The 25,827-nt window shown below is 39.0% G+C and overlaps 1 protein-coding gene across 3 annotated transcripts in view; it reads right to left on the bottom strand.

Annotated features, from left to right (window-relative positions):
• Positions 1–25,827, bottom strand: part of MPP7 (MAGUK p55 scaffold protein 7) — a 314,869-nt gene that overhangs the window by 225,207 nt on the left and 63,835 nt on the right. For all 3 annotated transcript variants that reach the window (XM_066386897.1, XM_066386898.1, XM_066386899.1), the window contains exon 2: positions 7,242–7,401. In XM_066386897.1, the coding sequence (XP_066242994.1) occupies positions 7,242–7,278 (37 nt within the window). In that variant the 5' untranslated portion in view covers positions 7,279–7,401. The remainder of the gene's footprint in view (positions 1–7,241; positions 7,402–25,827) is intronic.

The following is a 25,827-nucleotide window of genomic DNA, read 5'->3' as shown; positions in this document are numbered from 1 at the left end:
GTTCAAATAGTATAACACTGTTGTTTGTTTATACAATTCCCTTCAAATCTATAAAATCAGGGGCAAGCTAACAGAGGGCAGGAGCAGACACCTGTACATAACTTTCCTTTTTAAACGCAATCACTGAGCTTTAAATAGGTTCCCATTTACGTTAACTCTGTGTTGGCAGTCTGTGGCCTTGAACTTAGCATCCCCTACCAGGGCAGAGACAACAGTACTTTGATTCTCAGCAGTACTTCTCCAAAAGATACAGCCACAGCAAAATGAAAATTACTTCCAAAACTCATAAATGATGGCCTGTAGCTATCATTTTATAAAAATTGATTACGTTCATAAAATCTTACATTTAACCAATTGCAGGGTCACCTTGCCTGGAATAGTTAGCAATAAAAGCTAAAGCACTATATTTGTTTCATTACAGTTAATATTATGATAGAATTTATTTCGATACTTATTACACATTTAAAACGTAGCCAAGCATGTGGTTAGACCAAGTCAAATAGTGTATCTGGGTTTTTGTTTACATTGCAAAGCAGCAACCTAAGTCTTATCTCTCATCCTAATACTGTACTACCAGTCAGTGTAGTAAATGGTAAGTAATGGACAGACCAATAGGCATTAACTTTGATCATGAAGAATAACTACTAGCAACAAAAACCAAGTAGGAAGCAGATGGCCTATTGGTTGTAGAGAAGGATGTTGTGGAAAGAGAGGTGGGCAGTCTCACAGAACCACCACAGTAATCAACAGAAAAAATGGCTACTGAGTACCACACTTAATGCTGCCTTGTTTTATAATGAAATGAATAAAAAAATAACGTAGCATATATATAGTTGACCCTTAGTGAATGGCAGCCATCATCATCTTTATTATAGCCTCTCAGAGGCTTGTTAATTATTAAGCAACAGAAAAGTCTTAGGCAAAGTTCAAGAAACAACTATCGGCCCTGGCCAGTTGGCTCAGTGGACAGAGCATTGGCCAGGCGTATGGACTTTCCAGGTTTGATCCCTGCTCAGAGCACACATAAGAAGCAACCATCTACTTCTCTCCCCCTCCCTCTCCTCCTTCTCCCTCTCTTCCCCTACCACAGCCAGTGGCTCAATTCATTTGAGCATCAGCCCTAGGAGCTGAGTATAGCTCAGCTAACTTGAGCATCAGCCCCAGACAGGCGTTGCTGGGTGGATCCTGGTCAGGGCACATGCGGGAGTCTGTCTATCTCCCCTCCTCTCACTTAAAAAAAATTGTGTCAACCAAAAGAAAATAGATACATTGGTTTTTACTCCTGGTTGCACACAGAGCTCCTAAACCCTTGTGATTTCCTGGGTGGTAACAGTGTCTCCTGTTCTCTTGAGGTGACTCTTGGTGAGAACCTGTAGAGCTGCAGGATCAGGAGCTGGTCCAAGCCATGATTAGGAGCTTGGAGATTTCTGAGAAGGGGAAAGTGCTAGAGATTGAGTTAATAATAGATCGTGCCTACATGAGGAAACTTCCATGAAAATCTAATAGTATGGGGCTCAGTGAGTGCCAGGAGGGTGGTACACCCCAGCTCCTCGGGGACAGAAGCCCCTGACCTCGGGACCCTCCCAGACCTTGCCCTATGCATCACTTCATCTGCTTGTTCATCTGTATCCTTTATTATATAATACACTGGTAAACGTAAATAAGTCTTCCTCTGAGTTCTGTAAGCTATTCTGGCAAATGAGAAAATCTAAGGAAAAATTCATAGAAACCTCAATTTTTAGCCAATAAATCAGACAGAAGTTGTGGGCAACCTGAGACCTATTACTTGCAACTGGCATCAGGGAGTCTTGTGGGAATGAGCCCTCAAATGGTGGGATCCGTGCTGAACCCAGTCAGTTTCAGAACTGAATTGGAAGACGCCCACCTGGTGTCACAGATAATTGCCTGGTCGTGGTTTCTAATCCCATTCTGTACTGAAAGGAACCAAGGCTTCTTGGAGACATAGCAGATTCTAGACTTCGGCACTGTAAGATGAGCCTAGAGCACCTTGTAGTTCCAAAAGGAAGAAACTGCTGAAAACAAACAGACAAGCCCATACTGATGGGGGCAAATCGAAGGAGCCAAATGAAAGAGCTCCCAGCGCCCAAAACTGGAACAAAGTGAGCAACAAAATAAAGCCATACTGGATTACCACCCAAAGTACAAAGAACTACATACGGACCCACAGAGATACGAATAAATGATTGAGTAAAGTAATACATGGGAGAGGAGACACAATGTAACTTACACAGATACTTCACCATAAAAAAGGGGAAGCAGAACACACCACCTGTTAGTGTGGGCTGCAAAACAGAGACCTCCTTGCAAAGAGGACAGACAGTATGGACAGGGTGAGAAAACAGAGTGACTTTAAGGTGGAAAAACCTGACAAAGGCTACTTTAGCCAGCTGATCAACATCAACAGTCATAAATCAAATTGACAGTACATACCCTTCCTGACAGGACAACTGCACGTTACAGCTGACCAAGTCCAACAGAGGGAGATGCTACATCACACCTGATCAGGACTCCTGGAGACTGACGAAGTCATCAGAGACAGGGAGTCTGAGAAGCCTTCACAGCCAACAGAAACCAAAGACAACTAAATGTAATATGAGATACTGAAACAAAAAAATAAGAAAAATCTAAGAAAATCTGAATAAAGTGTATGTTTTAGTTAATAACAATGTATCAGTCAGGGAAACAAGATATTAAGTATACTGAAACTCTGTGCTACTTTCCTAACCTTTCTGTAAGTTTAAAATTACTCTCAAAAGTCGAGTCTACTAAAAAATTTTTAAAAAATAAGACCAACAGATCATAATAGCCAAGAAAGAAACCTAAAACATATGTACTGCTGGTGTACGAAACAGGGAAGGTGACAAATCCATGTCAGAAGGAGGGGCTTTTAAATAAGTGATGCTGACCACTGGCTGTTCATGTGGGACATTAGATTACCGCCTCACTTCATACACAAATTCATGTTGCACTAAAATTCCAAATGTGCAAATACAAACATTTTAAATTATTAGAAAAAGAGTTTAGTGAATATCTTCATGAATAAGGCTATCTTAAGCAAAAACAAAAAGGCATTAACCATACAGAAAAAACAGATTTGTCTCCATAAAAGTTTTCAACTTCCACAAAAGAAATGATACATTTTAAGGAAGGAAAAAAGGAGAAACGACTGGTCTTAAAAAATAGTGTTCAACCCTAAAATGATTCAAAAGATTAATATACAAAATACAAATAGAGAAATTCTGCAAATAAATAAGAAAAATGATAAAGCAAGAGAAAAATGGGGAGAGAATATGAATGTTCACTAAGCAAATGGAAATTTGCCAAATGTTAGCAGAAATGCTTGTTTAACACTTAAGATACCATGTTTTCTCCATCAGATTGATTTTACAACAAGGATGGACCTTGATAACATTATACTGAGTGAAATAAGTAAATCAGAAAAACTAAGAACTGTATGACTCCATATATAGGTGGGACATAAAAATGAGACTCAAGAGACATGGACAAGAGTGTGGTGGTTACCAGGGGTGGGTGGAGAGGGAGGGGGTAGGGGGAGAGTAGGGGAGGGGCACAAAGAAAACCAGATAGAAGGTGACAGAAGACAATTTGACTTTGGGTGATGGTATACAACATAATCAAATGTCAAAATGAACTGGAGATGTTTTCTCTGAATCTATGTACCCTAATTAATCAATGTCATCCTGTTAAAATTAATTGTCTAAATTTAAAAAAGTAAAAAATAGAAAAAAAGTAAAGCATCAGGAGAAATTTAGAAACATGTGGCATCCAGTTAGGTAGCAAGTACCTCATTTTGTTATTAGAGGACTGGAAAAACAAAGTCAAATGAAACGGAGATGTGTGTGAAGAGAAAGTAGGCATATAGTTTCAAATAACAGTAATGAAATTTTAGGACATAGGAATAGTATATTAAAATGCTGCATATAATTTTCTATATTTTCATGTTATCCAAAGAAGTTTGCATCATTTGATTTTTTTTTTTTTGTATTGTTCTGAAGTGAGAAGCAGTGAGGCAGAGAGATAGACTCTCACATGTGCCCAACTGGGATTGACCCAGCAAACTCACTAGGGGGCAATAAAAAAATTATAAGAACTGATCATATTAAATATTGGCAAGAGTGTGGAAGAAAGGATATTTTTCCTTTTTAATGAACTCACTGGGGGGTAAGAAACGTTAATAAAGTAATATAGGTTTCAGGTGGACAGTCCTATACTACATCATCTGTGCTCACCACAAGTCAAGTCTCCCTCCCTCTCCATCGATCCTCCCTGACCCTCCTCCACCTCAGGGAAAAGGATCTTGAATGCACTGTCCATGGATTAAGTGATGTGACCAATAAGTGATGTGACCACACTGAAAAATAATCTGACAACATCCACTGAATGGGCACAGGTTTTCTTCCAAAATATTACAAAAGGACCAAAACCAGGATTTCATAAACAGTAGTCTGCTTCACTAAATTGTGATACTATGGAAAACAATGCATTCATTTAAAAAAAACACAGATGTCTGTAGAGATAGATTCATGGACAGATATGTAGATTCACACTCCTCCCATGAAACCGCTCTCCAAGATACATTACTTGGTACAGAAAGAAAGTCAAAGAGCAGTTCATGGAGTATGACACAACCTGTGATTTAAAAAACAAACAAACAAATATAAAACAATATACTTATATATACATACATATATGTGTGTCTAACGTGCAGAAAATTCTTGAAGGATGGATGCCCTTCAAACTGAGACAGAAAATGAGACTAAGGGAAAGGTGGGTAATAAGAACTTCTTTCCTTTTTAATCTAGGCTTCTTTGACAAGCAGAATGCTTTCATGTATTACATGTGTAATTAAAAACTGTTTTGCTTCGTGAACCAGCCAGTAAGAAGAGGGAGAGTGCACAAGTTCTAGGTTGGAAGCGCCGCCCCACATGAATACTGTGAGCGTGGGAAGTGGGTGCCGGCCTCCTGCACTGCATCTGACCTTGTGTTAGGCGCTATCGCTGGCCCTGGAGACCTGATAATGGGAACAGCAGCAACAGCATCGCTAAGCAACACCACTTATGGTATGCGTGACCCTGACTGCTAAACAGAATCTGGTCTGCAAGAAACGACAAGGAAACCACTGCCACCTGATGGGTACACGGTACTTTGGGGCTTCCCTAAATGCAGTGACTCTTGGAACAGGCACGTCCCTCTGCCTGACTCAAACCGTGTTGGGACAGACAGATTAAAAATATCACAAAGCTAAGGGTGAGTCACAGAGGCATTTTAGATTTGCACCACGGGAGCCAGCTATGTGTAGAAAGTGCTTTTCAAATTCTCAATAGCCTATGCTATTTTTCATGACTGACCCCTAAACTGCCTTATAAACTATAAACACTCTATTTCAATCATTCCCTGAGTTAGATGTAGGCAACACTACTGTACATTCAATTAAACTTAAGGCATTTTGGTAGATACCAAGGCATAAAACTTAAATTCATTACACAACTGTAGTAAATTTATGATTCAAATAAACTGCATCTATAATTTACCAAACCACTATGGAAAGTTAATCATTCATTATATATAATGCAACATAATGAGGAACAATACAAAAACTTAAAAAAAAAGTTGGCTTCCAAGTTATGTCTTAACAAAAAAGATTTTTATGTAATCTAAAAATCAAAATCACTTCCTAAAAAAACTAATCCTCAGTGTAAATCTCAGTAGAAAAAGAAATCCTATTTAATGGATAAAGATGAGACAAAACTTGCCAAAAATATTAAATATATTCTAAATAGTAAAGAATGATATTTGCAAATAGTGCAAATGAAAATCCCAATGGAATATAATACAACACAAAATCAAATTTGTGACTCAGCTTTATGAATATTATGGTACCAGTGACTGTTTTGTGTGAGACAGATATCTCACCTGGTTTACAGGTTCTGTATCAACAGAACCAAAGTCAGTATGGTCAGTACAACACACAGAACTTCTAATCACACTCTACACCACCATGTCTACTGAGGGGTTTTTAACACACATGGCATCCATCACTCCCCAAGCCACTTACATTCTGTTTGAGTAGTTCTAGGAAGGGTCCAGGAATCTGCATTTTTTTAAAGAACTGACTCTGGGGAACCCCAGAATAGGACAGCACAGGGGCACTGACCACCCCCACCTTACCTCCTGACTCCAGTCAGAACAATGGGATCTCACACATGGGTTTCTTCACTTTCTTGGAAAGCCTTATTCTAAGTATCACTAAGTCTTACAGTGAACTATGTTTAAATTAAATCTTTTAATGACATATTTCAACATCAGGATAGTTTTTACCTCTGGTCACAGAAAGAAAGAAAATGCAAGAATGGGGTAGGGATGTTTTATTTTTAAAGGAAAAAGTGAGAAGTCTGAAGCAAGTATGGCAAAAAGTTCCTATCCATTATTAATCTGAGTGAAGGTTAATGAGTATCATCGTACAATAGTCCTCCCCTCTTTATCTGTGGTTTCACTTTCCGCAGTCAAGCGTGGTCCAAAAATACTAGATAGAAAATTCCAGAAATAAACAATTCATTAATTTTAAACAGCGCACTGTAGTCAGTCACTTAGGAGTCATCTGGGTTATCAGATCAACTGTCACAGTCTCTCAGTGTTTGTGTCCAAGCCATCTTCATTTTAATTAGTAATGCCACATGCACATAATACTTATTCCAGTATACTGTGATAGCTGTCCTATTTTACTAGTAGTAACTGGTGTTCATCTCTTACTGTGCCTAATTCATGAGTTAAACTTTATCACGGGTATGTCAGTACAAGATAAACTCGGTACACATGGGGCTTGACACTGTCCGCAGTTTCAGGCATCCACTGGGGGTCTTGGAACGTACCCTCCACCAATAAGGAAGAACTACCGTGTCTGCCACACTTTTCTGTATGTTTAAAATACTTAATATTTTTAAAGAAATGTAAATAAATCATATTATTCCAAGAGACAGTACAAGAGGATCAGCATAAGCCCCACCACCTGGGGGAAGCAGCAGTCAGTCAATGCCCTTTGACAACTTTTATCTTGGAAGAATACATTAATTTTATTCCCATTGTTGTTCATCCAGCAACAAGCATGACGTGTTGCCCTTGCTTTAAGCAATGCTGTTTTCACTGGGAACAAGAAGAGTTAAGTAAGGGTGGAAGGAAACACCCCTCTCAGCTTCTCATACCTGTGTCAGTCCCAGAGCCTGTTGACAAAGCTGGCATGGTGCAGGCTGTCGGCTGACACGAACTCCAAACCAACGCTGCTCAGAGTACCGCAGGGAAATGGCAGCTCTATGCCTGGCAGTTGCGCTGACTTCCCTGGGTTCCGCTTCCCACCAGCTGTCCCTACAGAGAAAAGGAACAGGTTACAATCGTAATAAAAGCAAGAAAGATCACTCACCTGCAGCACTCTGTAACTAATTCGTATACCAACACACTACCAGGGAGATTACAGTTCTTAATTTTTCCTACATGCTACATATAAATATTAGTGTAAGAGTGTTTCATTATGATGTGAAATTTCTAATTAAAAAGGTGAAAGTTCTTCATAGATATATCAAAGCTTCCTTAAAAGATTTTTACTGTAAGGAATGCTGATTGCATAAATGGAGAACATAAAACTGCTTTTGTAAGCTAGTGCCATTCTAAAATTCCTTCCCTCTGTTAATCATAATTCTAAGCTGAATTTCTAATGCAGAACAGAGACCATAAATTGCCAACAACTTATAACTAACTGTAATTTTCAAAAAGAGCTCATCCTAAAAGCATGACACCTGCAAAGCTCTCTAACTGAAAACTGCAAACACCCTTTGAAAGAATGAGAGGCAAGAGATTATTCCATATTTCTACAAGAGTTAATAACCTAGAGTAAACCTAACAATCCAAGCTAATATACAAAAAAGTGAATTCTTTTAGTAAAAACCAGGCTTTGATGTACCTTGTAAAATATTAGTATTTTTCAATAACTATTTTAACTAATGTTCATCCCAAAGTACACAGTAAGGTACTACTTCCCAACGGCGGCAGCACTGGCTCTGGAGCCCGCCTCAGCTCTCGCCGTGCCAGCTCTGTGATCGCCGGCAAGGGAGTTCATCTTATGAAGCCTTCGACTCCTTGCACACAAGTGAGGATTCACAGCAATTTAAAACTGCTAAAATTACCATATGTAATTGTTGATAATTACATATGATAAGGCACACAGCACAGCACCTGGCACATGGCAAGCAAACAATAAATGCTGGCCATGATTATGACTGGAGTTGCTTAATTCAGGTAATGCGATTATACAACATAAACATAAACAGTAACAAAGATGAAAATTTACATGGTCTTGACATGCAAAGGAGACCGTGTGGTTTACATTTAGACCACTGCTGCCTAATAACGGAACATACAATGCATTTCAATTTTTTAGAAATCAGAACAACCAAGCAGTATGTTTAAGTTCATTTTTAACACATTTGCCCAGTTCCCTATAAAAGCAAAATCAGTAATTTAAAAGTGTATCTTAAATATATTAACAGAAAAAAAGCAGACATTGTAAACACCCAAAAAACGCCTCACTTCAATTCTAAAGCCTTTTTAAATTGATGATGCATACTATAGAATAATAAGTGAGCTAGCCAAATTTCACTGGGAAAAATCCAAACTGTAAAATTCTATTAAAACCTTCTAAATTAGCTTTATAATTATCAAAGTAATGTTAGTAGGAAAAAAATTCACCAGCAAAAGGCTATGTGAGATCAGACTATCTGGTGCAATGTCCTGAATTTTGTTTTCTATTTTAACAAATATTGACAAGAGTTAAACATAAAAGTGGTATGAAGAGGAGTATTGATTAAAAATATCAGGGCAGTTATTTTAAATACCAAATAAAAATATAAATCACTAACCTAAAAATTAAAAAGAGAGAAAGAAAGACAAAGCAAAGTTTCATTAGTGGCCTTCTCTGAAGCTGTTTGCCCCGATAATTTTAAAAGGCAACTCTGCTTTGCTTTTATATATTATTCTAACAATCAGGATTAAGATTCAACTACATGAAAGCATTCCTAAATTCAAACACAAAGAAAGTAACAAACAGACCATTCGTAATTTTAAAAATGCATTCAATTAGTAGACATTTGCTTTGCTGCTGAGAAAAAAAGGAGGAGATGGTTAGAATTTGTAAAGTGCATGCACACACATTTCTCCCATTCGGGCAATATAAATGGATGCATGTGGGTAGGTAATTATACTGCTCACAAAAATTAGGGGATATTTTATAGCTTCATATTCATTTTGAAATATTCCCTAATTTTTATGAGCAGTATATTATGTGTGCCTGTCTGATGTAATTTAAGGTCTTTATGCCATAAGAAAAAGTTCCACTTGGTATGGTACCAACTGCTTAACTACAGAAATACATATAACATGCAAACTGCCAATTCCTTCATGCCTTAAAAAACAGTGTTTCACTCGTATAAACCACGAAGACCATACAATAAGCAAATTTATGTTCATATCAAGCCTTCTATTAATACTAACACAACCTTACATTCCACATCAAAACAATGTGAGTTGTTAATTGCTGCTGTACATTTATCCAATTTATGAAAAGCCTTATTAGCATTTCTCAATTTCATAATGAACACTTAAGGTTAAATTTTTCGAGTCATGTTATTTAAGAAATATACTGCTCACAAAAACTAGGGGATATTTTATTGCTTCATATTCATTTTGAGTATCCCCTAATTTTTGTGAGCAGTGTACATTCTACAAAGTAGCTATCATCTCAATGCATCTATAAATATAGTTTTAAAAAACAGTTTGATATCATCCCTACCATTAAAATACTCAACATTTTCTAAAATGAAGCAGAGTTGAGGGGTTTAACTTTCAATCTGAGCTTAATTTTCACAGTAATCATGTTTTCTGGGTTTTGGGGGGGACTAAATTTACTGAAAATGCACTGCAATTTGTCAGAACCCAGCCATAATTATCACTGACTATTGTATGGAATCGATTTTCTACAACAGAAAAATACCAGCTGTTACAGTGTGTCCTGAGAGAGATTACCAAATATTTTTAAATTGAAGTTCAATCCATCTTTCCATAAACAAGAGAGCCAGGAACATAACAGCAGTATCAAGTGCACCTGAAGCATTTACAATACCCAATAGAACTATTACAACCCTCCTTTAAAAAGGCTTACTTTTGAAATTTCATTATTCCAGTTGTACCTTGCTTCTATATATCACACTGTATCAGGTTCTTCTGGCATCTATCATGTGGAAACACTGAAATATGTGAAGGGTTATGAGCTTACAAAGTCCGATTCCTCCCCTCCCAGAGTAACTCTTAGGGCTTCTGTGGCACTCATGACATCTAGTGGTCAATCTCAGGAGTGCAAGTGTTTGTAGCAAAGTTTTCTGGGTTTTCAGTAAAGCAGAAATTCTCTTAACTGCACCCCGTCAAACAGTCATCAGCAAAAGAACATGCATACAATCACACTCTCTGCCTGAGTGTCTCCACTGCTCACAGTCCTCACTACACAAAACTCATAACACGACTTCATTTCTGACACCAGAATGTGGTTTTTCACACATCAAACAATGCTGTCATCAGCAATTCTCCTTCCTACAATTCAACTCAATTCTGACACTTTTCTATCTAGAGACAGCATCAGAACCCACAAGTTAAAACTTCAGTCCTACAAAACTGCCCTTCCCCCTGCAGATGTCAATCAAAAGTCCAGGTTGTCACCTGTGCTTTGAACCAATTAACTGTAAATCAGAGGTTCCTGAAACCCTGTCTTTGGGTTTAGTTAATTTGCTAGAGCCGCTCAAAAAGAACTCAGGAAAACATTTACTTACTAGATTACCAGTTTATTATAAAAGGTCATAGTCAAGTGCAGCCATGGGAAAGCATATACAAGACAAGGTACGTGGGAACAGGCATGGCTTCCAAGCCCCCTCTCTGCACCTCCATGTTTTCAAACCCAGCTCTCTGAACCCTGTCCCTGTGCAATTTTATAGAGACTTCATTACGTATGTATGACTGATTAACCACTGCACATCGGCAGTTAATTCAACCTCCAGCCTGGGAGTAGGACTGAAAGTTTCTACCGTCTCACCAAGGTGCATCCCCCGACAACAGCCTCCATCCCAGGAAGCTTTCCAAAAGTCACCTCATTAATGTAAACTGAGTTGTGCTTAAACAGCCCCACCTGTCACTCTTACCACTTAGGATATTCCAAAGGACTTAGAAGCTCTCTGCCAAAAAATGGGAGAAAGAACAAATACATATTTCTTTTTTATCATTTTTTAAAAAGATATTACTTATTCATTTTAGAGAGAAGAGAGAGAAGTGGGGAAGAGCAGGAAGCATCAACTCCTATATGTGTTTAACCAGGCAAGTCCACAGTTTCAAATTGATGAGTCCAGAGTCCCAGGTTGACGCTTTATCCGCTGCCCCACTACAGGTCAGGCCAAATATATATTTATTATTTTAAATCACAACATGGCACACACCTACAAAATTAATGCAGATGAACAAGAAATCAAGTACTGAACCTCATTACCAAACATTTCTTCTCAAGCTGGTGGGACTATTCAAGAATATGAAAACTTTTAACTGTCATTATAAATATCCTATCATTTCAAGAAATGATAACTAGGCCCCAGCCGATTAGCTCAGTCAGTTAAAAGTGTCATCCTGAAATAAGGTTGCGAGTTTGATCCTCGGTCAGGGCACACACAGGAAGCAGACAATGAATACACAACTGAGTGGAACAACAAATGTTTCCCTTCCCCTTCCCCCATCTCTGCCTTCCTCTGTCTCTAAACAAACAAACTAACTAATTAATTAAGGCCTGGCTGGATAGCTAGCTCTGATGGTTGGTTGGAGCACTGTCCTAGTTTGCCAGGTTCAATTCCCAGGTCAGAGCACATACAGGAGCAATTTGAATCTCCTGTCTCTCTCTCTCCCTAACTCTCAAAAAAAGAAATCATAAAGATAGCCTGGCCCTGGCCGGTTGGCTCAGTGGTAGAGCGTCGGCCTGGCATGCAGAAGTCCCGGGTTCAATTCCCGGCCAGGGCACACAGGAGAAGCGCCCATCTGCTTCTCCACCCCTCCCCCTCTCCTTCCTCTCTGTCTCTCTCTTCCCCTCCCTCAGCGAGGCTCCATTGGAGCAAAGATGGCCCGGGCGCTGGGGATGGCTCCTTGGCCTCTGCCCCAGGCGCTAGAGTGGCTCTGGTCGCGACAGAGCGACGCCCCAGAGGGGCAGAGCATCGCCCCCTGGTGGGCATGCCGGGTGGATCCCGGTCGGGCGCATGCGGGAGTCTGTCTGACTGTCTCTCCCCGTTTCCAGCTTCAGAAAAATACAAAAAAAAAAAAAGATAGCCAGTAATACAACTGCATATTAGTTCACCGGAAATACTCTAAAGTTACATTTTCAAAATGCAATAGAGCAATGAAATAACACAAACGAGAACAAATATTTTTATTAATATTTTAAGCTTGATTTTTACAAATCTAACATTAAGATTTTTTAAAAGCTTAAAGATTCATTGATTATATGAGCAAATGCAAGAAGTAAACTGGTATTTGTTAACATTATTCAAACCTTCAGAAACGAACATTATAAGAAAATAAAGGCGGCAACATACAATTGAGTGGAATAAATCTACTTATATAAAATGGTATTTATACCAGCAATTCTCAAAGTGTGGTCTGCAGACTACAGTGCACTCCAAGACCCTCTTAGCAAGGTTCATGAGGTCAGATTATTTTAATAAAAATAAATTATTTTTAATATTTAATAGTATATTAATATATTAGCACATTAATAGTGATTATTAATATATTGACATTTTAATATTTCACTTTTTTATAAAAATTAAAACGTTGGCCCTGGCTGGTTAGCACAGTCCATGAAGAACATGATCCGAAACAGCAAGGCTACAGGTTCCACCCCTAGTGAGGCACACAGGGAAGCAAGCACAACCGAGTGGAACAGCAAGTGAATGCCTCCCTTCCCTCCCCTCTCTTTCCTTCCTCTTTCTGTCTAAATTAAGCCCCGAAGGGATAGCTCAACTGGTTAGACCATTATCTGGACACAGAGGTTGTCAGTTCAATCCCGGGTCAGGACAAATACAAGAGCAGCTCGATATTACTATCTCTCTGCCTCTCTAAAAAAAAAAATTAAAAACAAATAAAAATGCTATTTGCCTTTTGCATCACGTCCACATTTGCATCAATGATGAAAAGCTATGATGAACAAAACCACTGGTATCAAAATGAAACTATTATTCCTTGTATATTCTTTACTACCAAGCAGTCTCATTAAAAAAGAGAAATTGGCCCTTGCCTGTGGCTCAGTGGATAGAGCATTGGCCCAGCCTATGGATGTCCCAGGTTCGATTCCAGTCAAGGCACACAAGAGAAGCAACCATCTGCTCCTCTCCCCCACCCTCTCCCCCTTCTCTACCTCTTCCCATCCCACAGCCAGTGGCTCAACTGGTTCGAGCACTGGCCCCGGTTGCTGAGGAAAGCTCGACTGGACCAAGCATATCAGCCTCAGGTGCTAAAAATAGCTCAGTACTCAAGCATCAGCCCTAGACGGGGTTGCCAGGTGGATCTCGGTTGGGGCACACGTGGGAGTCTGCCTCACTATCTCCCCTCCTCTCACCTGAAAAAAAAAAAAAGGAAAAAGTACAGGGTGTACTCAGGTTACAACAGTCTCAATATATGACGTTTTGAATTTACAATGCTCACTCCCGTAAAACCTTAAAAAAATTGAGACATGAGTGTTTCGGCTTACACTGTTACCATAGTACTTCCGAACTATGTGGGCAAACTAGTTCCAGACTAGCCTGGAAAAATTCTTAGAGGCCTGCCACAGATCCTGTACCCTCTACATCAGCTGCTTCATAAGATGAAGCATCTGCAGTGCCGGCAGAATCACCTTGAGTCTCTTGCATGTTCCTTAGGCAATCCTGATTCACCTGACCCAGTGTCTCCAGCACCTTCTGCAGGTTCTCCTGCCTCCCCAGCTTCCTCCTCCTGGTAAGTCATTCTCTCTCCCTTTGCAATGGCCCCTTCCAGTATGCAAGCCAACCAAAGGAATAAAGGTAAAAAAAAATTTTTATACTCATTTTTTATCATTTTTTTGTTTCTACAGTACAGCATATTTATGTCCTTTCCCTTCCTGTGGCTTAATTGTGTTTTTATGTTCTAGATTATGAGTTTACAAATGTGTTAGGATAGGTAAGTGACTTAATAAATTAGTTGTGTTTTGACTTACTCCAAAATTTGGGTTACATCACTGTCATAGGAACAGAACTGTGTTGTAACCCCAGGACCCCCTGTATACACATCGATATGAGAATATAACTGTCTTCAATCAAGCCAAGCGTTAGAGAACTTCCCAACTGACTGTTTTTATTTCAGAAAAAAAGGTTATCTTTCATAAAAATGTTCTTTACATCAACATGTCACAAGGTTAAAACCATTATTTTTAAATGAATTGAAATAACTTTTTAATTTCCAGAATCAATATAATGCACATAAACAAAAATCTCTGAAGTCTTCAGTCATTTTTCTTGTTTTTTTGGATTTTTCTGGAGTGAGAAGTGGGGAGGGAGAGAGCAGACTCCTTCCTGCATGTGCCCGACTGGGATCCATCTGGCAAGCCCACCGGGGAGAGATGGGCTGCCCATGGGGCATTGCTCTGTTGCAACTGGAGCCATTCTAGCACCTGAGGCAGAGGCCATGGAGCCATCCTCAGCACCTGGGCCAACTTTGCTCCAGTGGAGCCTTGTCTGTGGGAGGGGAAGAGAAGCAGATAGTTGCTTCTCCTGTGTGCCCTGACTAGCATCAAACCTGGACATCTGCATGCTGGGCCAACGCTCTATTCACAGAGCCAACTGGCCAGGGCCTTCAGGGCACACAGAAGAAGCAACCATCTGCTTCTCTTCCCCTCCACCCCTTCTCTCTCTCTTCCCCTCCTGCAGCCAGTGGTTTAACTAGTCTGAGCCTCAGCCCCAGACAGGGGTTCCCAGGTGGATCCCAGTCGGGACTATGCAGGAGTCTGTCTCTCTTTCTCCTCTCCTCTCACTTAAAAATAAATAAAAAAAGAGCGCAAAAAGGTACAGAGACCCTAAAATATGAGAACTGCTATTCTATGCTGGGGTGGACAAACATTTTCTGTAAAAGGCAGAGAGTAAACATTTTTTAGGCTTTGTCTCAACATGGTCTCTCTCTCAACAGAGAGAATACATAAATGAGTGGGTATGACTGTGTTCCCCTAATATTTCATTCCCAGAGACACATAGAGGGCCAAGTGTGCTGACCACTATTCTATACCATCACACCTTATCTGCTAGTGACTTATGGATCTAAAGGTAACACATTTTCCAGTAACATTTTTCTTGTTCATTATATAAATATTCAAAAACAATTTAATTTTTTTATTACGCAAAAATGTATACAAATCATATGCAATTTTAAACCACACAGTCCCTAATTGTAAACAAATCACATTTCAATTTTGTCTAGTCCCAGAACATTAGAATTGGTCACCACATATAAAAAATTAAAAATAAGCTTACACCTGGCAATATGTTCGGGCGCTCCAGTTACAAAAATATGCTTTAGCCATGACCAGTTGGCCCAGTGGTAGAACGTTGCCTGGTGTGTGGATGTCCCAAGTTTAATTCTCAGAGCACACAAGAGAGGTGACTATCTGTTTCTCCACCCCTCTCCCTTCTTTCTCTCTCTCTCTCCCTCCTCCATAGCCATGGCTCAATTGGCTTATGAAAGTTGGCCTCAGGAGCTGAGGATGGCTCCATGGCCTTGGCCTCAGGTGCTAAAAAATGGCTCTGGTTGCAATGGAACAAGGGCCCCAGAGGAGCAAAGAATCGCCCCCTAGCAGCCTTGCCAGGTGGATCCCAGTCAGGGCTCATGTAGGAGTCTGTCTCTGCCTCCCCTCCTCTCACTAAAAAATAAAAAATAAATAAACAATATTGTAAATAATAATTTAAAAAAAGAAAATATGCTTTAACAACCAAACAAAAAAATCCTAGATTTCAAAAAAAGGTAAAAAACATAAACAATGAAACATACCACATTTTATAAACTCAATAGATTTCAATTATTAGGTCCTATAAAACTCACATTCCTACTTTCCACAAATGGAAATGAAAACACCAAAGCATTGAAAAGAAGTATCCCATTGAAAGAATCCTATACAACTTGAAAGACTTAGAAAAGGAAAGAAGCCTGACCTGTGGTGGCGCAGTGGATAAAGCATCACCCTGGAATGCTGAGGTCGCCAGTTTGAAACCCCAAGCCTGCCCAAAAAGAGCAGTAACTCTGAGTGCATGAGGGCTTTCCCGTGGTTGGGCTCTCAGTGGGAAGGCACACACTCTCAGTCACTCATTCAACTGCCCTTTGTCTGGAAGCACAGTGTAATGAATGAATGGGCCTTCACCAGCGATGACCTCATTCCAGACTACCCACACCATCTACAGCAATTAGAGCACTGGGATCCCAGTGTTTCTTCTCCAACTGTCCTCAAGCTAAACCAACAGCCTTTCCTACTGCTGGACACCACCCACCCTCACAGTGGGGCCCTCTCTGTCATTATATTATATTTATTTTCCACCACCCACTCTTAACAGTCTTGGACAGTCCTCAAGATTACACCGTTAAGCATCAATGAAGCACTTTTTCCCCCTGGATTTTAGCTCTTTCCTCTAACTGTTGGAGGCATGGGAGAATAAATTCCTCATTATATTTTCCTTCGCCAATTAGTTCTCAATTCCAGATCCATCCCAGCACTCCACCAGCATTCCCCTAAGCCCTCTCCACCAGAAATACTGATCCTGTAGTCATTTTTGATAATTAAGATACATCAATGTAGGCCTGACCTGTGGTGGCGCAGTGGATAAAGCGTCGACCTGGAACACTGAGGTCGCTGGTTCAAAACCCTGGGCTTGCCTGGTCAAGGCACATATGGGAGTTGATGCTTCCTGCTCCTCCCCCTTCTTTCTCTCACTCTTTCTTACTCTTTCCCTCTCTCTCTCTCTCTCTCTCTCTCCTCTCTGAAAAATTAATAAAGTCCTTTTAAAAGTTTAAAAAAAAGATATATCGATGTAATTTTTATTGGGCTTATATCTCCCGCTATATCCTCCGGATGGAGCCCATTTTATCGTGTGTCCCTAAAATCAATGCAATGGCCTCTCTTCAGAAGTACTTCTGTATGTGACCAACTTGAGCCTTCCAAGAGTTCTTTCCCCTCACAGTAAGAGTAACCTCGTTACATCACTTATGGGGAGACGGCCCTGGCTAATGAGAAGGGCACACATCTTGAGATGAGAGACCAACCAGCTCTGCCTACGGACTCCATGATCTTAAACAGGCTGTTAGTGAAACGACATGAGTAAAACACCTCACCTACAGCAGCAGATCAACAGATGGCAGCTTTTATATATTAACACTCTTCAATCTCATTTTCATCACACTCTATTTCTTACTTCCTCTAATCTTGCAAAATTTTAAGAGGTCCTGTATTAAAAAGAATAGACTTTGGTGGAGGACAGACCAGCCCCCTGAGTTTACCACTGACTACATGCACAACTTACAAGGTCTGAGACCTTGGGAAACCAAATGAAATAACACATACACTCACATACACAATTATAATGTTAGTGACAGATAACAGTGAGTGGACACAATTTCTGAGACTCAGTGTGCAATACTTCATTTAATTCTCAAGATGATCCTATTATGTAATCACAATTACTATCCCCTTACAGATGAGGAATCTGAATTTTAAGCAATTTGCCCTAAGCCCATGATGGCGAACCTTTTTATAAAAACCGCCCACTTTTGCATTGCTGGTCAACAAACGGTGCTGCGATTGGCCCACTATGAAAGCTGGAATGCCCACTAGTGAGCAGGAGGGACCAGGTTGACCAGCACTGCAAAAGTAGGCAGTTTTTATTAAAAGGTTCACCATCACGGCCCTAAGCGCACAGTGCAAAGGGATTGTAATGTCAGAATACAAGACTCTAACGCCTAGATAATAACCACGCTGCACGATGCTGCCTCTTCACTCTGTAACTGAGCCATGTACATTGTTTTCTCAGGTATCAAATGGAAATAATATCTATGACTCATTTACTTCTTGTGATGGCTAAATGAAGCAACATATCTAAGACACTGGGAAAACACCAGATGCTCAAATATTAGCTCGCCTCTTCTCACAACAATTACTTCAATGTCCTTTTATATCATCATGTTTGTTTACCTGTAAGGAGACTGCCCATTTCATGTCCACATCCTCCAGCTTGCACCTCAGTCACACAGCTCCTTTGAAAGACCCAAAACCTCAGGTCCACTTGGAAAACAGTATTTGCAGCCTTCGATTCAATGATTTTGAATACTTAAGACTAAATCACAGCCCTGGCCGGTTTGCTCAGTGGTACAGCGTCAGCCTGGCGTGCAGGAGTCCCAGGTTCGATTCCCGGCCAGGGCACACAGGAGAAGCGCCCATCTGCTTCTCCACCCCTCCCCCTCTCCTTCCTCTCTGTTTCTCTCTTCCCCTCCTGCAGCCAAGGCTCCATTGGAGCAAAGCTGGCCTGGGTGCTGAGGATGGCTCTGTGGCCTCCGCCTCAGGCGCTAGAATGGCTCTGGTTGCAACAGAGCAACGCCCTAGATGGGCAGAGCATCGCCCCCTGGTGGGCATGCCGAGTGGGTCCTTGTCAGGCGCATGCGGGAGTCTGTCTGACTGCCTCCCTGTTTCCAACTTCAGAAAAATACAAAAAAAAAAAAAAAGACTAAATCACATCTATCAAATCCATGCCCTATAAAAGCCACCTGTATTTCCAAAACCTGTGGGCACATCCTGCACAATCCCTCATGTCCCACACAGTTATAGTAAACTCTGGAGTGCGGCAGAAGTGCAGGGACATAGTTCAGACTCCAGTGACTCCTTCTTATGAACAAAATGTCACCACCGAATGAAACTCAAGTCACGGTAATTTCAAAAGGTCTTAAGAAGCCTAAAAATAAATCAACCAATGAAGCAAGTCACTAAAATTATGTGTCACTTTCCATTCAAATTAATATGCATAAAATAAAATGTTTGTTAGCTAAATTTAACATGAAAATATAACAGCTACCAAAAGTATAGCCCTTTACCAACAAACCCTTTAATGGAATGAAACTAGAAATTAAAATAAGAAAGAAAACTAAAAATCCACAAAACATGGAATTAAGCAACATACTCTCAAACAACCAATGAGCCAAAGAGGAAACCAATGAAAACGAAGAAAACATAATATATCAAATCTTAGGGGATACAATGAAGCAATGCTGAGGGAAGTTTATAGCTGTGAACACTTACACTAAAGAAGAAAAAAATTAAAATAAAAAATTCAACTTTATAAATCAAAGAACTAGAAAAGAACAAAGTTAGGGTCCTGGCTGGGTAGGCCATTGGTTAGAGCATCGTCCTGATACAGCAAGGTTGCAGGTTCAGTCCTGGGACGGGGCGCAGACAGGAAGCAACTAATGAACGTACAACTAAGTGGAACAACAAACTGATGTTTCATTCTTTCTCTCTAACAAATCAATCAATAAAAAACTTTAAAAAGAAAAAGAACAAAGAAGAAGGAGGAAAAAAGAGATTAGAGCAAAGATAAATAAAATAGAGAATTGAAAAAATAATAAAACTATAAGTTGGGTTTTTCAAAAGACCAATAATACTGACAAACCCTAACCTAGACTAAGAAAAAGTAAATACTCAAATAAAGAAAATCATTAGTGAAAAAAAGACATTCAACCGATACCACAAAAATAACAAAGGTTACAAAAGACTATCAACAAGTGTACACCAACAAGTTGGATAACCTAGAATAAATGGGTAAATTCCTAGAACTATACAACTTACCAAGACTTGAATCATGACAATATTTAAAAATCTAAAAAGACCTATAATGAATAAGGAGACTGAAACCAAGAACAAAAATCTCCCAGCAAAGAAAAGCCCAGGACCACATAACTTCACTAGAGAATTCTACTAAACATTTGAAGAATTAACACCAAACCTTAACGTCACCAAAATTGAAGAGGAGAGAACACTGCCAAGCTCCTTCTATGAGGCCAGCATTACCCTGATACCAAAGGCAAACAAAAACACTAAAAAAGAGACAACACCAAGCCTAGACTCAACCAATCCTACAAATAAAACAGACAATGAGAAGACAAAGAAGTGCAATCCAAATGAAACCACAAGAGACACCTTCAGGAGATGAACTGAGTGATATGGAAATAATCAAACTTCCAGATGCAGAGTTCAAAATAATGATTGTAAGGATGCTTAGGGATCTTAGAACAACAATGGATGGTCATTATGAACACCTAAATAAAGAAATAGCAAGTATAAAAAAGAATCAGTCGGAGATGACAACTACAATATCAGAAATAAAGACTACAGTGGAAGGAATTAAAAACAGGATAGACAGACCTGAGGATCGAATCAGCGAGTTGGAGGACAACTGGAATGAAGGCATGAAAGCAGAGAAGAAAAGAGAAAAGAGACTCAAAAAGTCAGAGGAAACTCTTAGAGAGCTCTGTGACAACATGAAGAGAAATAACATCCGCATCATAGGGGTTCCTGAAGAAGAAGAAAAAGAACAAGGGATAGAGACTTTGTTCAATCATATCATAGCTGAAAACTTCCCTAAATTAATGCAAGAGAAACTCTCACAAGTCCAAGAAGCACAGAGGACTCCATTAAAGAGAAACCCAAAGAAACCTACACCAAGACACATCATAATTAAAATACCAAAGCTAAGCGATAAAGAGAAAATATTAAAAGCTGCAAGAAAAAAAAACCTATCACCTACAAAGGAGCCCCCATAAGGATGACATCCGACTTCTCAACAGAAACACTTGAGGCCAGAAGGGAATGGCAAGAAATATTCAAAGTAATGCAGAACAAGAACCTACAACCAAGACTACTTTATCCAGCAAGGCTATCGTTTAAAATCGAAGGAGAAATAAAAAGCTTCACAGACAAAAAAACAACTCAAGGAATTCATTACAACCAAACCGATGCTGCATGAAATGTTAAGGGGCCTGCTGTAAACAGATCAAAGTGGGAAAATAATATAGCAAAAAAGGAATACACCTTTAAAGAAGAAAATGGCAATAAACAACTACATATCAATAATAACCTTATATGTAAATGGATTAAATGACCCTATCAAAAGATATAGGGTAGCTGCGTGGATAAGAAAACAGGACCCATACATATGCTGTCTACAAGAGACACACCTTAGAACAAAAGATACACATAGATTGAAGGTAAAAGGATGGATAAAAACATTTCATGCAAATGGAAATGAAAAAAAAGCTGGGGTAGCAATACTTATATCAGACAAATTGGACCTTAAAACAAAGGATATAGTAAGAGATAAAGAAGGCCACTACATAATGATAAAGGGAGTAATCCAACAGGAAGATATAACTATTATAAATATCTATGCACCTAATATAGGAGCACCCAAATATATTGTATAAAGCAGACTTTGATGGATTTAAAGGGCGAGATCAACAGCAATACTATAATAGTAGGGGATTTCAATACCCCACTAACATCACTAGATAGATCCTCAAGAAAGAAAATTAAAAAAGAAACAGCAGACTTATTGGACACACTAGATCAACTCGATTTAATAGATATCTTCAGAACCTTTCAGCCTAAAGCAGCAGAATATACATTCTTTTCAAGTGCTCATGGTACATTCTCTAGGATAGACCCCATGTAGGGCACTAAAGTGCTCTCAACAAATTTAAGAAGACTGAAATCATATCAAACACTTTCTCTGATCACAACGGCATGAAACTAGAAATGAACCACAACAGAAAAGCTCAATAATTCTCAAACACATGGAAACTAAATAGCAGGGTGTTAAATAATGAATGGATTAAGAATGAGATCAAAGAAGAAATAAAAAATTCCTAGAAATGAATGACAATGAGCATACAACAACTCAAAATTTATGGGACACAGCGAAAGCAGTACTGAGAGGGAAGTTCATAGCACTACAGGCACACTTTCAGAAGCTAGAAAAAGCTCAAATAAACAACTTAACCCTGCATCTAAAAGAACTAGAAAAAGAACAGCAAGTAAAGCCCAAATGTAGTAGAAGGAAGGAAATAATAAAGGTCAGAGCAGAAATAAATGACATAGAGGCTAAAGAAACAATACAGAGGATCAATGAAACTAGGAGCTGGTTCTTTGAAAAGGTAAACAAGATTGATGAACCTTTAACTAGCCTCACCAAGAAAGAGAAAGAGAGGACTCAAATAAATAAAATTGGAAATGAGAGAGGAGAAATAACAACTGACACAACAGAAATACAAAATATTGTAAGAAAATACTATGAAGAACTGTATGCCAAAAAACTAGACAACCTAGATGAAATGGACAAATTCCTTAAAACATACAATCTTCCAAAAATCAATCTGGAAGAATCAGAAAACCTAAACAGACCGATTACACCAAATGAGATCGAAATAGTTATCAAAAAACTCCCAACAAAGAAAAATCCTGGGCCTGATGGCTTCACAACGGAATTCTACCAAATATTCAAAGAAGAACTAACTCCTATCCTTCTCAAACTATTTCAAAAAATTCAAGAGGAAGGAAGACTTCCAAGCTCCTTTTATGAGGCGAGCATAATTCTGATTCCAAAACCAGGCAAAGACAACAAAAAGAAAGAAAATTATAGGCCAATATCCCTGATGAATATAGATGCTAAAAATCCTCAACAAAATATTAGCAAACCGGATCCAACAATATATGGAAAAAATCATACACCATGATCAAGTGGGATTTATTCTGGGGAGGCAAGGCTGGTACAATATTCGTAAATCAATCAATGTGATTCATCACATAAACAAAAAGAAGGAAAAAAACCATATGATAATTTCAATAGATGCAGAAAAAGCATTTGATAAAATCCAGCACCCATTCATGATCAAAACTCTCAGCAAAGTGGGAATACAGAGAACATACCTCAAAATGATAAAAGCCATCTATGAGAAACCCACAGCCAACATCATACTTAATGAGCAAAAATTAATAGCAATACCCTTAAGATCAGGAACAAGACAGGGGTGCCCCCTTTCACCACTCTTATTTAACATAGTCCTGGAAGTCCTAGCCACAGCAATCAGACAAGAAGAAGAAATAAAAGGCATTCAAGTTGGAAAAGAAGAAGAAAAACTATCATTATTTGCAGATGATATGATATTGTATATAGAAAACCCTAAAGTCTCAGTCAAAAAACTACTGGACCTGATAAATGAATTCAGCAAAGTGGCAGGATATAAAATCAATATTCAGAAATCAGAGGCATTTTTATATACCAACAATGAACAGTCAGAAAGAGAAATTAAGGAAACAATCCCCTTCACAATTACAACCAAAAAAATAAAGTACCTAGGAGTAAACTTAACCAAGGAGACTAAAGACTTGTACTCGGAAAATTACAAAGCATTGATAAAAGAAATCAAGGAAGATACAAACAAGTGGAAGCATATACCGTGCTCATGGTTAGGAAGAATAAACATCATTAAAATGTCTATATTACCCAAAGCAATTTATAAATTCAATGCAATACCAATTAAAATACCAATGACATACTTCAAAGATATAGACCACATATTCCAAAAATTTATATGGAACCAAAAAAGAACACAAATAGCCTCAGCAATCTTAAAAAAGAATAATAAAGTGGGAGGTATCACACTTCCTGATATCAAGTTATACTACAAGGCCATTGTACTCAAAACAGCCTGGTACTGGCATAAGAACAGGCATATAGATCAATGGAACAGAACAGAGAACCCAGAAATAAACCCACAGTTCTATGGACAACTGATATTTGACAAAGGAGGTAAGGAAATACAATGGAGTAAAGACAGCCTCTTTAACAAATGGTGTTGGGAAAATTGGACAGCTACCTGCAAAAAAATGAAACTAGATCACCAGCTTACACCACTCACAAAAATAAACTCAAAATGAATAAAAGACTTAAATGTAGGCCGTGAAACCATAAGCATCTTAGAAGAAAACATAGGCAGTAAGCTCTCGGACATCTCTCAGAGCAATATATTTGCTGATTTATCTCCACGGGGAAGTGAAATAAAAGACAGGATAAACAAATGGGACTATATCAAACTAAAAAGCTTTTGCACAGCTAAAGACAACAAGAACAGAATAAAAAGACAAACTACACAATGGGAAACATATTTGACAATACGTCTGATAAGGGGTTAATAACCAAAATTTATAAAGAACTTGTAAATCTCAACACCAGGAAGACAAACAATCCAATCCAAAAATGGGCAAAAGAGATGAATAGACACTTCTCCAAAGAGGACATATAGATGGCCAATAGGCATATGAAAAAATGCTCAACATCACTAATCATTAGAGAAATGCAAATTAAAACCACAATGAGATATCACCTCACACCAGTCAGAATGGCGCTCATCAACAAAACAACACAGAATAAGTGCTGGCAAGGATGTGGAGAAAAGGGAACCCTCCTGCACTGCTGGTGGGAATGTAGACTGGTGCAGCCACTGTGGAAAACAGTATGGAGATTCCTCAAAAAACTGAAAATCGAACTGTCTTTTGACCCAGCTATCCCACTTTTAGGAATATACCCCAAGGACACCATAGAACGGCTCCAAAAGGAGAAATGCACCCCCATGTTTGTGGCAGCATTGTTCACAATAGTGAAGATCTGGAAACAGCTCCAGTGTCTGTCAGAGGACGAGTGGATTAAAAAGCTTTGGTTCATATATACTATGGAATACTACTCAGCCATAAGAAATGATGACATCAGATCATTTACAATAACATGGATGGACCTGATAACATTATACGGAGTGAAATAAGTAAATCAGAAAAAAAACTAAGAACTATATGAATCCATACATAGAAGGGACATAAAAATGAGACTCAGAGACATGAACAAGAATGTGATGGCGCCTGACCTGTGGTGGCGCAGTGGGATAAAGTGTCGACCTGGAACACTGAGGTCGCCGGTTCGAAACCTTGGGCTTGCCTGGTCAAGGCACATATGGGAGTTGATGCTTCCTACTGCTCCCCCTTCTCTCTCTCTCTCTCTCTCTCTCTCTCTCTCTCACTCCTCTCTCTAAAAAAAAAAAAAAAATCAATAAAAAAAAAAAAAGAGTCTGCTACTTCTGAAGTAAAAAAAAAAAAAAAAAAAGAATGTGATGGCAACAGGGGTGAGGGGTGGGGGGAGGGGGGATGGGGCAAAGAAGGAGTGAGGGTTGGGGGAGGGGAGGGGCACAAAGAAAACCAGATAGAAGGTGACAGAAGACAATTTAACTTTGGGGGAGGGGTATACAGCACAATCAAATGTCTAAATAATCTAGCGATGTATTCTCTCAACATATGTACCCTGATTTATCAATGACACTGCATTAAATTTAATAATTTTTTTAAAAAAACAAAAACAAAAAACACTAAAAGAAAATGATAGATCAATGTCCCTAATAAACACCATTATCAAGTGGGATTTATTCTTGGAATGCAAGAATGATTCAAAACATGAAAATCAATCAATGTGATACACCACATTAACCAAATGATGAACAAAACCATGCAATCATCTCCATTCACACACAAAAAGCATTTGACTAAATGCAATACTTCTCATGATTAAAACACTCAACAAACTA

Source organism: Saccopteryx leptura, chromosome 5 (assembly GCF_036850995.1).
Source record: "Saccopteryx leptura isolate mSacLep1 chromosome 5, mSacLep1_pri_phased_curated, whole genome shotgun sequence".
Taxonomy (NCBI): domain Eukaryota; kingdom Metazoa; phylum Chordata; class Mammalia; order Chiroptera; family Emballonuridae; genus Saccopteryx; species Saccopteryx leptura.
Note: the sequence above shows the minus strand (reverse complement) of the source record. Positions and strands in the feature narration are given on the sequence as shown.